General features: G+C 37.7%; 1 protein-coding gene across 5 annotated transcripts in view; it reads right to left on the bottom strand.

Annotated features, from left to right (window-relative positions):
• Window positions 1–131: 131 nt before the first annotated feature.
• TIAM2 (TIAM Rac1 associated GEF 2) overlaps window positions 132–14,714 on the bottom strand; it is a 141,243-nt gene continuing 126,660 nt past the window's right edge. For all 5 annotated transcript variants that reach the window (XM_050316745.1, XM_050316749.1, XM_050316748.1 and 2 more), the window contains 12 exons: window positions 12,770–12,949; window positions 11,708–11,776; window positions 11,209–11,334; window positions 9,939–10,047; window positions 9,177–9,356; window positions 7,714–7,832; window positions 6,451–6,559; window positions 4,688–4,746; window positions 3,881–3,986; window positions 3,059–3,146; window positions 2,267–2,421; window positions 132–1,377 (listed from right to left, as the gene is read on the bottom strand). In XM_050316745.1, the coding sequence (XP_050172702.1) occupies window positions 737–1,377; window positions 2,267–2,421; window positions 3,059–3,146; window positions 3,881–3,986; window positions 4,688–4,746; window positions 6,451–6,559; window positions 7,714–7,832; window positions 9,177–9,356; window positions 9,939–10,047; window positions 11,209–11,334; window positions 11,708–11,776; window positions 12,770–12,949 (1,941 nt within the window). In that variant the 3' untranslated portion in view covers window positions 132–736. The remainder of the gene's footprint in view (window positions 1,378–2,266; window positions 2,422–3,058; window positions 3,147–3,880; window positions 3,987–4,687; window positions 4,747–6,450; window positions 6,560–7,713; window positions 7,833–9,176; window positions 9,357–9,938; window positions 10,048–11,208; window positions 11,335–11,707; window positions 11,777–12,769; window positions 12,950–14,714) is intronic.

Below are 14,714 nucleotides of genomic sequence, written 5' to 3'. Positions count from 1 at the left end.
GGAGGATAAAGTGCACCAATTGCCTCAAGGTCTGCTAATACTCTTCTCATTTATGCAGAAGCAAAGAATTTGGTATTTAAAGCTCCAACTAGAGAAAAGCAGCACAATAAAAAGAAGAAAACATGGCTAAGTACAATACTTATTTGTCTTTTACTGTACAGGCTGGTAGAGAAAATAAAAAATACAGTCAAATAAAAGATTACAGGCCAAGCTTTGTTTTTGTATTTACACATATGTATAAAGTATAAACAGCATTGAAACATACAAAATGAAACTTCTGCACTGTTGTGCACTAAAACACATTAAAATAACTTAATTCTGCTTTAAATAAAGCAAACATGAAAACCAAAGAAATAAAATGCCCAAGGTATTGAAAATTAATTTTGCAATGCTACTTCCCGTTGTAAACCCCTCTGCCACTCACTAGCACCTTTTCCACATTACTTAAAATACTAATGAGGCCATCCCCAAGAACACTACATCATCTTAATAACTAACTGCTTGAAAGGGATGAACTAATTTACAGACCTTGGCCAACTTAATCTATTTTTGATCCACAATAAATTAAAATAAGTTAAGAATCCTTTACAGCTGTTTTTGTGGAAAAATGTATTAGTGCACAAAATCAGATAGTAGTTTTCCTGCAGCTTCCATGAATTTACTAGTTTTAAAACAAAATGTTTGTTGAATTTTATGTGGATTTCAAATGAATGTTTTAAATATAGTGCTTAGAAAGCTAGGATTTTCCATGTCTCTCCACAGCTTCATAAAAACAATCCTCATTAACTACCGAGGTTAAACTCTGAACACTAAATTCTCTCTCTAAAATAGAGTTCAGATCCAGGTTTGCAGCGTCAGAGTGACTGTCAAGGGACTGGTGACGTTCTTGCATTGCCATTAAAGTTCCTCTGTTACGCTTTGTGCTGTTTACTTTTCTCTTCACTGGGCAGAAATGGCCACGCACAAGCTTTGGATGCTGTCCTATCTCAAAGCCATCTCCTTCCTCATTTTCAGCAGCCTGATCCCGCTCAGAGTCAGTACTGGGTTCCTCTGAAATCTTCAGCCGCTGGAACTGTATTTCAATGTCTTTCGTAGGACTGCCCTTCTTTAGGCTCTGATAATCCTCTTCCTCTTCATCACTGAGAATGTCAGATTCTTTGACAAGAACATTGGAAAAGTCAGATGCACAGCTCTCTACATGTTTATTGGGAGATGAGTTTTTGGGCTCCTGTATGCTCTCAGAAGTGTGGCAGCTGCTGCTCTGAGTACTACTGCTCAGGCTGCACTCATCAGAGTCCTGGAAGGTACCTTTCCCTGGGTCACCATTCCACTCGCTACTAGATGAATTCTTCAATACCTTCAAGGACCTTGTGGAAGCTGTGCAGAGGAAAAATGCAGATTTTTTTTTTTTCACCAAAACATTAGCTGGTTATACCTTCTGCCTCAATAGCCCACATATCATTACAGTGTATGTAGTCTCATTTGATAATCATCCCAAGTCAGATGTGCCAGCACTCTGATACTGACAATGTGATCCCATGCCACAGTTTTCATTACAACTACCCCCAGAGCTATGTGCTGACCTTCCTATGTAATATGTAAAAAATCCTCCACAAATTCTAGTCGTAAATTACACACTTCTGCAGGATAGAACGACTGATTCAGGCACCTCAAGCACTGGAGGGCCAGAACGTAGGCAGAAGTTGAACTCTTCCAGATCCTGTGATGTTAATGGGATTTTATAGAGGACTGATCAGAAAGAAAACTTGAAATACTAGTAGCTACTCATTTAACTGAAATGTCTGAAGCCTATACTTAATTAGCATATCTGCTGGGATGCAGATTTAGTGCACTGAAAAAAGCAAGACCCCTGCCTTTTTCAGGTTGTTTTAGCTATAAATGGTATTAGTTACTTAATACCTTACTTAAGTAATTACTTACTGAGTTACTTAAGGGAAAGAACACTAATACCATGCCAAAGGGAGTCTGTTCCTTCCCAGCAAAATTAATTTGGGCCTTATTAAGTCTTACCTGTAGAGAGCTAATGACACATCACAGTGTGGGGAGGGGGGATAGCAAACTTGCTTATCTCTTTTAGCCCTTGTCATGCACTGAGTGGTGGAGAAACTACCACCTTCCCAGCCTAAATAAAGACATGGGATTTGCGGGTCTGACACATGGCACTCTACAGTCATGGTAATAATTGCAAACCTTCTGCCAGCACTGGAGTCCAGACAATTTTTCACTTTGAGAAGGTGTTTCTTACCCAATTTGGCTGTTGCAGGTACACGATTTTTGAGTGGGACGAGGCGATCTTTACAAGTTTTCTCCAGTGGTAGTTCACATTTTATGTGACGTCTGAAATTCTCCCGCAAAATAGAACGGATCACCTTTACAATGTTACTCTTGTTCTCAGAATCACTGCAAGTTTAAAAAAACACAAAACTTAATTTTCCCCTCTGAAATAAGACACTGGGATAAAATCTGCCCCCTTCCTTTCTGCTGATGTACCTTATTGCAGTGGGTTTTTTGATAGCTTATATTGATAGTGGGTTTGCAGCTAATCACAAAATCATAGGATGTTTTGGGTTGGAAAGGACCTCAAAGATCATCAAATTCCAACCTTCCTGACATGCAGGGACATCTTAATGTGTTTTTAGGCATTTCACATACCTTGTGTTTTGAGATCTTGGTTACTTCCTCTTAGAAAACAAGTTGACAGGTAAATTCTGTACCAAGGAATCATCACCTTAAGTGGTTCTTTATAAGAAATTAATTTCTGCTAACCAGCTGAGAGTCTGATAAAATAAATTACTTTGTCCATACCATACTGGAACTTATGCTGATATATGTGTGCAGATTTCTGATGCTGGATCACTGCACCAAACTCACTCCCACTTGAATTTGTTACACTTAATGCAGTTAAACACTGGTGTAGTGCCTGGCTTCAAAGAGTGAGTGCTGCATCAAAACTGCTGATGCAAAGGTCACATGGGGAAAACTTTTTTTTAATTCCATTAATGTGATTTGTGAAATATAATCTCCACGTAAAGCTTACCTGCTGCACAACTGAAAAATTGTTTCTGGCCTGCCTTCTAGTTCTGACTTGGTGTGAATCAGTTCCCAGATACAGCTGTTCTCTGTTCCTGTGCATGGAAGGAAACATTACTTGTAGTATATACTTCACAAAACCTTTGGCATTAGAAAGACCGAGCTCCTCACTCCTGAAGGCAGTGTTAACACAGCCATGTGTGTATCCACAAAAGATCTCACCCGAGATGGAATGCAACAAAAGGTCCCCTGAGCACTCCTGTTGAGGCAGCCTAGCGCTGCCTTTGATAACCTCTCTCTTGAAGAGTTGCTTTCCCCCATTCTTCCTGCTCCTCCATGCCTTCCAGCCTTAAAATGCCTTCATCCAGGTGTGCAAAGCATTTATTTGTTTAAAGAACTTGTGACATGTTATAGAACATACAGAAATGGATAGGAGCATAGAGATCGACTTGAAAATAAAAACACAGGCCTCTGCTACTACAAATTACTGTCAACTTTCCCCTGTTTGAAAAACACAAGGATCAGCACACACACAGCATCAGGGTGTCACCAGTATGTCAACTGTGGTAAATCACCTTCCTGTTACTGGGGATTTCCATTCTGTCATTCCTTCACATCTTCCTGAACTCATGGAAAAAGTCAACATAGCAAACTAAGAAAGTCTGTACATGTTTCAAGCCTGTACCCCCTGAGTGCAGAGGCAACAGTGCATAGTATTTTCTCTACACCTGCCTGTTCCCAGAGGCTCCAGAAAGACATATGGAAGAAGCAGTATTACAGAACCCCAGAAAAGCATTCAATACTAAAGTATTTGGAGCAAGAGAGTTACCTGCTGTGTTCCCCAGTCGAACTTGAAGAGCAGATAAAGGAATCAGCCAACGAAATTTAAATGGATCCAAGTCCCCATAATTATGTGCAGCACGAACATTACTAGGCTGCAAAAAGAAAAACAAGGATATTTCTAAAAAGTAAAAGAAAAAAAGTAGTAGGGTTTTGTGTTACTCTTAAAAGACCTGCCTCTGAAGAGAAACTAAATTCATTAGACTTTCCTTCAGTCCCTTAAAATGTGCTTGTAAATGTAGTTGAAATGGTGATAGACAAAAACTTTGGAATTTTTAATTGCTTCAGCTTTTAAAACCATTTGATTTTAATGGATAAAAATAATACCTTGCATATAAATACTACTAGGGAACAAGTTTCCCATGAAAGAACATGCAGACCGTTGATTAACAGAATACATCAATCATGTAGCTGTGCTGCTCCTTTTAGAACCCCTCCTGTTACAATAAGCATGGCTCAGTACATCACCATCGGTACTTGGGATATACAACTTGCTACCTGACTTCAGCATTCCAGGTTTGTAAGTGGGGATAGAGAAGGTTATGTTTATAATGTCCCTTTTCCTTTCCTTCCAGGGTGATCAAGGGTCTATAAAACTGAGGTCTTTCATCTACACACTGTGTTAAGGTAGACCATTATAAATATTTATTTCTACACAGATACTGAGCGCTTGTTTTAGCTGGGATAGCCAGAATTCCAGCCTATTGAGAGAAGGTGGCGTTTCCCCTTTGACACCGGTATCTCACATTGCAGTAGTATCATAAACACTCACCACCTACACTAATACCAGACTCACCATTTTCTTTTTCAGTTTGTAGTTCTCTTTATACACCAGTATAACAGCCCTCTTAAAAACTAAAGAGAAAGAAAGAAAAGGAAGACTGTTAGTTACACATGTAATAATTCAATGAAAATACTATCTTGGAGAAGATGATTATTATAGTCATGGGAATGTGAGGGATGAGATAAGCAAACATTGAAAAGCACTTGCCCTGTATTAAGATCACAATTGGTTTTTCATCCTACACTTTTGCAATGGCAGTACTTTTTCCTCACATTTTGTTCCAAACATTTAGGATGAAGCAATTTTGTACATTTATTCTGAAACTACCAGCAAACTATCTCCTGTAAGTTTTCACATAAACAAATACAGCAGATGTAGATTACACAGAAAGCTTTGTGTAATCAGTGGACACTTTCAAGTGTAGTGAGGGACCTATACCAAGAGAGTGCTGTGAAAAAGGACACTAAGTCTGGTCTTCCTGCAGTTCGGCATTTGTCTAATTGGAAACTCAGACATCTCAGTTCCTATTTTCCTTCTGCAGGAATTCCCTAGCTTCCACAACATCAAGTAGAGTGTCTCACTAATTTTATCAAATCTTTCAGCCTCCAGGGAGATGGACATGTTTAGTCTCATTTGTAAAGAGGAACAGAAACATGTGGGCATTGAAGTTGCAGGTCAACTGAGGGATGGGTCTTCAGAGCGGTGCTGGATCCCAGACTGGACTCTAGGACAGAATCAGCTCTATCCCTGCTCATGCATGTTTCCTTCCAGAGGAGAGAGGGGCAATAGTATGAATTTGAGTCTTGTCTCTATGTGAAGCCAGGATTCAGCTGTAGCAAGCACAGCATTAACCCCAAAGCTTGGCAGCTTTCTTCAGTTATGCATATTGGGTGCATTTTCTAAGCTGCCTGCAGAGTATTTGAAGTGAGAATAAAATTCAGTTTCCCAAGTGGCAGATAACCAGTCCAAGTTAAGCATCAGGCCAAGAGTTCTTTCATTCATACATGTCATGCTGGGAATTGTCCAGCATATGTGGATCACCAAGAAGCTCATCCAAGGAGCCTGGTAGGTAGTTTCTCTTTGTTCTGTTCAAAGCATCCTGTGCCCTAACCTGTCATGCTTCCCAGAGAGAGTGAGAAAGATAGACACGTTTCTCTTTCTCAGACAAGTTTGTCATCAGCTTGGAGTTCTTCTGTAGGTATTTATTCAATGAAATATTAAAATAAAGCTTTTTAAAGAAAGGGACGAGTGCCTAAGATATTTCACTGAAAGATTTAATTACTTAGGTAATGAGTAAATGATTAATTGTGCATCTATTCTATTAAATAAAACTCGTTTGTATGCTCTCATTTCCAGATTCGCTTTCAGGTTAAAAAATCTGGATGGGATTTCAATGCAGTAGCTGTAAAGCAGAAGTTAGCCTGAATTCACAAAAGTAGAATAAATCATGATTTTCCTACCAGCCTCCTTTGAAAGCCTCATTTAACAGATTGTTCTAAAGATAATACAGCCTCTTGAAAATCTCTGATTTCCATAGTTTAAATATAGGCAAGATAACAGCTGCAGGTGGCTCACAGAGCAAACAGTACCAGCAAGCCAACAAATAGAAACTTTTCTCATATTAGGAAATAACAACCGTGTATTTTTCAGATATAAGTCCACCTAGATACCACATGGCTACAGGGAGTGGGGGTTTGGGGCTTTTATCCTCTGAGAAGATTTAATGTGATAATCTTCAGATTTGAAAGAGTGGAGTCATTAAGGAAGACACTTACCAAAAACTGTAAGTTCCAGGTCTTTTCTTGCTTTGCCCAGTGATGGGAAAGGATTCAGCCAAGAAACTGTAGAGTGCATCAGAAGTTCTCCCATTGAAAGTTCTGTCACCTGTATTAAATTATAACAGTATATAATATAAATATACAGTATAAATATACATGGCAGTGCTGTGACCCAGATATGTAAAATGGTCATGAGTACACACTGGTAACTTTAAGGATCTGTTTTCTGTATTTACTCTATGTACAGAAGGAGATCTGCAACTACAGCAGGAAAAGTGTGAGTAATCCCCCTTTTTAAAATAGGTAACAACTTTACTAAGTAATAGCCCCCAAGTTATGGAAACTGGGTAGAAGTTCTTACTATTAATAACTTAGAAGAATATTAAATTGACCTAATAACCTGTCACTTACATGTAGCCAGTTGTGAACTGGTTGATTTAGTAGCTGTAAGTATCTTTATAGAGTAATTAGTATTAATGACACTGCCAATGGCAGAATTAATGGAGGTCTTATACTTTGAGGCTCCTTTCTTCTGGGGACACAGTGTAACTCTGAAGAATCTCATAGGCTGTCAAGTTTTGTTTCCCATAAGTGATGAGAAACCAGGTAGCCGACATGATGTTTTGACTTTTACTAACAGGAAATAAAACAAATGAGCTGACATCTCTCATATCTGATATCCAACTTTACAGATTTGATTTGCTTAGTGATTGTTTGATGTAAATGACTAAGTGGAGACCTTGCTGCCCCAGTTCTGGGAGATGAGTGCACACAGTCTGTACAACTAATGGGTTTTGCTCTGACAAATAACCATGGATGCCTCAGCACTGGAAGTGTAGAGAATGAGAATAACAGATCTTAATGTGAAACCCCTTGAATTGTCATTTTCATTTATACGGGTGAAAAAATATCTTAAGAACTTAAGAACTCTATAGCATAAAATCAAAATGCCTTAGGGCATGGATAATCTCTGCAACATTTTTTAAAATAAAGAAGGATTTTTCCTACTGAGAACTATGTCTAGTCCTGCTTGCAATTCATGTCAGTCCAGAAGGCAGCTCTGGCAGCTGTCTGAAAATTTTACCATAACCTACTGACAAAAAGAAACTTGACAGGCAGATACAAAACAGAAGTCAAAATATTAAAGGAGAATGGAGGAAGCCCAGCACAACTTTCCAAAATTACCTCAAGAAGCGATGAAACCCCAACAGCAAGCTGGATAATGCTTCAAGAGACAATAAAACATGTTTCTTCTCTTACCTCTTTTTCTGTTCCACTTTGATCTGCAACCAGTTGGTCAAATACAGTGCCATAATCTTCATATATTTTCTGCATCTCATTGATGTGACTTGCTACTTTTTCCATTGCTTTTAGTGCTTCTATAAGGTTTAAAAATTTTATAGACAGCTATGTAATTCAATTGTATTTTCTAAACATCATATTCTTTAATTGAGTTCCCCTTGAGACAGGTAAAATAATGCTGCCTTCCCAAGCTCTGGTGAACTGAATTTTAGCATTACATCAGTGCTTTCCCATAGTAACAGTAGAGGGAATACTTCTTGATCAGAGCAAGTGAAAAATGCTCATCTGGTGTCTTAAGTGCCTAAAAAAGGTTGCAATAAGCATTCCACTGACAAGCCTCCAAATGTTTGAATATGTATAGCAATAAGATAGTAACCACAGTTAAATTTTGCATCTTGGAGATGTAGGGCCACTAGGATTGCTGGAGTAATCTACACTCATTCTAGAATAAGTTATCTGATGAGTTTTAGGATAAACAAATTGCTTTTGTCTCACCACAGAATGGACAAAATTCCTCATGGACTGTATACGTGAAATTAAATGCTAGGGACAGATTTTGTTTAAGTTTTGGGGTTTTTTTCCAAGCAAAAGTGTCACTAGATTACATTAGATTTTTGTGTTAATTCAGAATGGAATTGGAGAAGGGTGCTTCATTTCATCAGGTCTTAATGCTGCAGCTTTTAGCAGTTTGGCATCCATCCTGACGTGCAAGTAAACCACCCCCAGCTTTTTTGGGCAAGGGGACAATATTAGAAGCTCCTTGGAAGTCAGTAACAGCCTCATGACTTTTTGCTGACAATGGATTTTTGCCTGAATCTATTTTGTGAAAATGACAATCGATCCATAAAATAAATGTCTTGGTTTTCATCCACCAGGTGCTGACAGACCTGAACTGGAATTTGCCATGGTTAAGTCCCAATCATCTGAGCATAGAAAAGCAAGCACTCTAATGTATGTTAGACAGTAAGTCTTTCTACATGGAAAGATCATAAAGCTTTGACAAAGATCTCCTCTGTGGAAGTAAGAGTCACAGAAAAATCTCAAAGAACTCTTAAACTTTGACACATTTCAAGAACTAAATAATAACCACAAGATGGAGCCTTGGTCAGTGTTTCTCAAGTGGGGAAAAAAAATCAACACTGTGACCTGAAATGCTCCTGTGCATGACAATAAAGACCCCAGTCCTACTTGCCATGGCAAATCCTGGGCATATCTACTTCTCAAAGGGAATTGGACATACCAGGTAGGACTTTCAGCTAAAAATACGAAAAAACTAATTATTTTTAAGGAGAGGGAGGGAGTTCTCTCTAGGTTTTTACAAGTTCTGTGCTATCTATCAGAATGTCTACCTGTATCTTCAGAAAGGGGAGGAAATAAAAGTTAACTCATATTCATTCCTATAGAAGAAAGGAAGAAGTTACCTGTCAAATGATAGTGCTCCTCACTCTCGTTATCTGTCAGAGACACCAGCTCTTTTAAAAGCAGAGGATATTTCAGCACTCTCTGAACAGGCTTTATGAGATATGATTCCAGTGTAGAAGAATGTTGCTTTGTGGGATTTCGAGCATCCAGAAAGGCCTTAAAGGCACTATCTGTTTTGGCTGGATGTAAAATAAAAAGACTTGGTCAGTTGAACATGGAAGTCATAGAAGCTACAATAGTTGGAAAGCATGGAATTGCAACTTGAACCCAGCACCAAAATCCTCACCCTTTTCAAAAGATGGTTTACAGAGTAGAATACACTATTAATTTCATAATAATCTCCTGCACTAAATAACATTCTTAAGGACTGAGAGAGCAATTTTATCAAGGTGAGATTATTCCTCAATGTAATTTTTCCACTGAACTGCGGTGAATGGTAGAGGAAGTAATCTCAAACTTAGCACCATTTCTTGCTGCTTTTTGGAGTGTGGGTCTGCGGACAGCACAAACTTGTGGAAGATGTTTCTGTAGCTATCCAGGCTACTGCCTGGAGGTTATAAAAGGAATCTTATTCTTCAGGTCTATACCATACTTCAGTAGAATCTCTGATCTTAGCTCTTCCTATTGAAAGATACCTGATCAGTCCTTGTTTTGTACCAATATTCATTCTTTGATTTACCAAGTTGCAAGATTTTTTTACAGTAGTTCACTGCAGATTGAATTCATGCAAACAAGTTACAATAATGAAGACGATAAATTACCTCTCTCAAGAACTTTCTGAACTTTGATGTGGTTTGCACAGAAGCCACTGTACAGTTTAAAGTGGTCAGCATAATACAGAAAGGAGCCTCCAAGGGAAAACAGCAATTTCTGAAATCAACACAACCAAATGTTAATTCATTGCTAGAATCCTAAATAAAGATTCAGGCACATAACATGCAGAGTCAATGTTGTGATTATCTGCTATCTTTCTACACATATCCTGTATTTTTTATATATATATGTGTGTATGTATGTATATATATATTTATATATACACATATATAACATGAATATACTACTGGTAGTAATTCAATGATGTTTTTGTATTTTGCTGAGTATAGAGGTCAGCCTACTTAGGCATAGCCTGCAATTTTCTCCTTTCTTCCTGAACAGGTAACACCATTGCAGATATTCTGTTTTACTGTATATTTCAGGCAGCACAGGAACAAAAATCAACAGACATGTAACTGCGCTGTGCTGGGAAAAAAACAAGAGCAATAGGAAGCAAGGCATAAAAGTGCCAAAGCCAGAAGGGACAGTGTAAAACAAATACAGGATTGCTTTCCAACTGTTTTCCTTTTTTCAGGCAGGTGGTAATTAAGGGGCACCTGTGATGTTCTTGGATGCAGAGGAGGTTGGGAAGATGTGGGAGAGACTGAATCACAAGAGAGGGTTTTAGAAAATGCTTCCCAAAGGAAATATAAGAGGAGTAGTGAGGGAGGAGGAGAGCAGCCCTCTCCCCTCTTTTTAATCAGTGTTTGCTTCGCAAAATGCAGCATGTGTCTGGGACACCTGCCAGCAGTATCGCTCAGTCCTGAGCCAGTGACTCCATTTCCAGTTAGGGCAGGTACTGGGTGGTGTTACAGCCATTTACACTTTTTAGGCCCTCTTCTTGGACATCACATAAGAAAAGTTCTCAATCTGTATCAAGTAAGATGAGAACAGTAGGGAGAAGCATGGGTAGGGCAGAATTCAGCACAGCAACAACAAACTTTCTACAAAGGAGTTCTGTATCAAAACCACTGCTAGTTTATAGTGTACTCAAAGTCTACTCTGCATTTTCCCATGTTGCATCTTCTGCTATGGGAAGATAAAACCATGAAAAATAGCACATATCTTTCATTGCTGAATAGAAGTCTGTAAGCCAAAGTAAAGCTTCAAACATAAAAGCAACCATATGAAACTTCTTAGAGCCACAAACTTCTTAAAGCCAGATTTTCACAAACATTTTCAGGCACACTACAAAGTATGAAATGATGAAATATTTACCCGGAACTGAGATGGTGTTTCCAATGTATTAAAATCTGAGGAAGAAGATATTCCATCTTCAAGGGTCTCCAAAAACACCTTCTGGAAATCCAGCATTTCTGGCAGACTACCGAACAAGGACTCCATCTGTGAAAAACATCAGGCTATGAAGTACAGCATTCCATAAGAGTGGTCTTATGAAAACAGTGCACTAAGGAGACATGTAACACACAAAGAGGTTGCAAAGGCCACTAGTGTCTTTGTTAATATGTTTATAAGGGGTTTTATAAAAAAATCCATGCAAAAAGTGAAGATTTCTTAGCAGTTAATTTAGAAGAACAATTACCCTTTAAGAAAAAGAAGTGATGCACACAGGAGACAGAAAGGCACTGACTGGTGTAATTCCTATTGTTATCTTTGTTGTCTGCTTTTTCTATCATACTCTCAGCAATGAAAAACCCAAGTGCCAAGGTCTTAACCCATAAAAGAATGAAAAGCATATATTTCAGTTATCCCTCACCTCATCCTGAGTGAGGAAGGTTTCATTTTGAAGGGGCTCCAAGTACAGCTCAAAAAGGCAGCTCAAGTCCTGCAAGAAAGAGTATTTGTTTACTTTTTATGTAAAATTTTGAAATTGCTCTTTATGTGACCTTGAGATAGGGGTAGGTTTTGGGAATGAAATAGAGATAAAATTAGTTTTCAGTAACAAAGTCACTTGCATGTTGTTATCACTGAAGTCATTGCTAAATTAGACACAAACTGATTTCAGTGTAATGTTTTTGTTTCATCCTTAAAGCTTTACATCTTGATTATAACAAATTGTATTTTACCCTAGCATGAGGAAAAAATGTTACAGATTATGGTTTTCCATTGAGTCCCTCTGTATGAAAAGCAGCAGATGTTTTAATCATGTATGTTAGATAAACCATATAAATAGCCACTCATGGATGTACAAAGTGTGTTCTCTCCTGCAAACATTATTGCAGCAAGTTCAACATCTGTAAATATGTGTTTTGAGATCCAGTAAAGAAGATGATTCCTCTGTGCTAAAGGTCAATGAAATCAAAGTATTCATGTTTCTTCTGGTATCCAGTCACATCAATTTGGGGTTTATAAAAAGAAGAGAGATATCTCTAACAAATTACAGACTCAGAAGAGAAGTAACATACAACGAACTGGAGTTATGACTTTTAGCTATTTTCCACAGTTAAACTTTTTTTCTGATTTGTAGGAGACTGATCTGTTCTTCTACCAGATTTATTTTCATCTTGAAAACTGGGGAAACATCCCCTAAAAACCCGTTTTTGTATTGTAGGTATCTACTCCCCACAAATTACCACTCTTTGATGTAACTACAAATTGACTAGAACTAATGCTACTACATCAAATGCTGCAGCCTCTATTACAGGAACAAGTCTGCTGAAAACAACAGGAGCAATTTGATAAGCAGACTTTGTAGCTTATGGTCCTTGTTGAGGGCTGGTTATATAAAGACAACCATGAAATATTAAAGAACGTCCACAAGTTACGGTCAGCCTCAAAAACAAGGCTGTAGCGAGCCAGACTTTTATTATTGTTTTACCTTGACATAAGATTTCTCAGTGTCCATAAGTTCTTGGATGACTTTTCTCAATCTATCTGCATCAGAAAGGTGGCGAGCCAGTGGTCGTGGAGGTGGATCCTGGTTGTCCTTCTGTCCTTCCATGCTGCTTGCTTGGACTTCTTGGAAGTTCCGGCACAACGCGCTGATCTGTTCTGCACTCTGTTAAGTGAGAAGAAAGACAAACACCAATGTTTTCAGAATACAAGCTCTACTACAATCATTTCTAAATTTCTCCAGTTTTGGTCTTGTTCCAAATTCAGGGGCCAGAGCTTGCCACTGATTTTTGTCTGATGTGTGTCTTGATAGCTTTGAACAGCTTTAATTTATAGCAGATCTCGATCACAGCAGTAAAATGAATTTAATTTTTTCTAGTGATTTTCCAGTACAACTTATTTTCAGTCTTCAGAGATAAGCTTGTGGGATGCAAAAGATGAGAGCAGATGTACTTTGATTCTTATGACACTAGCTTCACATTATTTTTCCTTTCTCTTATTTTGCAACACTCACTGCATCAAAACAGAAAGAATTAGTAGATAAATATAAGCATCCAGAATAATTCTTTTATTTGTCATCTGTTACCTATATTGTGTTATGTTTTTTGTTGTTGCTTTTTAAACAATGAAATGTGGAACTGAGGACTAAAATTCCAATGTCCTGGGTTGTCAAAAGATGTTCAGATGCTTTCTCTCCAAGTAGTCAACTACATATCAGATCTTTTGCTTTCAAAAAAGGCAAATGGAAACCTAAATCTTTGAGATTCTTTGGAGGAATGATAAAAATGAGAAAAAAGAAAAAAACCAGAAAATTTTCAAGCCAGGTAGGAATTGAAGATAGAACAACAACAGTTAATCTTGTAAGGCAAAGATGGAAGAGAAAGAGATATTTCTGACACTATGAAATAGATGTGTAATTTTCTCTTGTATGACCACCACTAATATCCAAGAGCAACTTTTTCAGGCAATAATCTTTAATGCTTAATTTGAAAATTATTCCACTGTTCTTTCCTTACATAGTATTTCTCTGAAAGCTAAAATATCACTAAGGTTATCTAATTTTACTTTAAGAGCACTTGGTATCCACATCTTGATACTACATGAAATAATTCTTCAGTGCTTCTATCATTCAGATACTCATTAAGAAACTGGACAGTTGCATATGTTGTACCATTTATCACCCTGTATTTAGCAAATGCACTCAATTCAAATAAGGACTTACATCAAGTGTAAGTCTTGTTTCAGTGAAGATATCAGGACATGAGTGCATTTCAGAACTGTCTGTAGTAATCTGTAGTAATTTATTCCACATGCTGTTTCAAGTGATCCTTTTTGGGTGTCCTGGTTCACCACTGTGTAGCTAAGTTCACCAACATACTAGGCCACCAAATCAACAAGTGCAAAAGTTATTCTGCAAATGAGATTGAGCTATACAAAGCCTTCAGTAGGGTGGAGGCTAAATGAACTTGCAATATTTAATCTCAATCATTCCTGTGCTAAAAGACCTATATGATGAAAATAAATGTTAAAATTTCAAATATTTGCCATGTAGTCCATATTACTCCGTAGCTTAACATCTTCCAGTTGTAAACAATGTCACCACTCTAAAAAAAATTAAGTTACTTTCCTCACCGATACATGCAGCCAGCTTCATGGTTTTGTATAAAGACAGCTTGCAGGACTATAAAATTTAGATACATTTAGTATTTTCAACACTTATTAGGACCCCAAAATGCAACCTAAAAAATTGAATAGTGTTTGTTGGAATTACAGCTGCACACCAATGAAATACATTTGAAAATCAGATTCAGTCTGAAACTAAAATTAATTATTGGTTCAGAAACAAATCACAATTTAGGAAGAGGGGTGTGTGTTTATGTATGTTATTTTAAAGCAATTTGTAAACAGCTGAATGCCAAAGTACTTCAGTT

The sequence above is a fragment of the Myiozetetes cayanensis genome, unplaced genomic scaffold (genome assembly GCF_022539395.1).
Source record: "Myiozetetes cayanensis isolate MyiCay16 unplaced genomic scaffold, myiCay2020 scf2-11, whole genome shotgun sequence".
NCBI classification, from domain to species: domain Eukaryota; kingdom Metazoa; phylum Chordata; class Aves; order Passeriformes; family Tyrannidae; genus Myiozetetes; species Myiozetetes cayanensis.
This window is presented reverse-complemented; position numbering and strand designations above follow the sequence as displayed.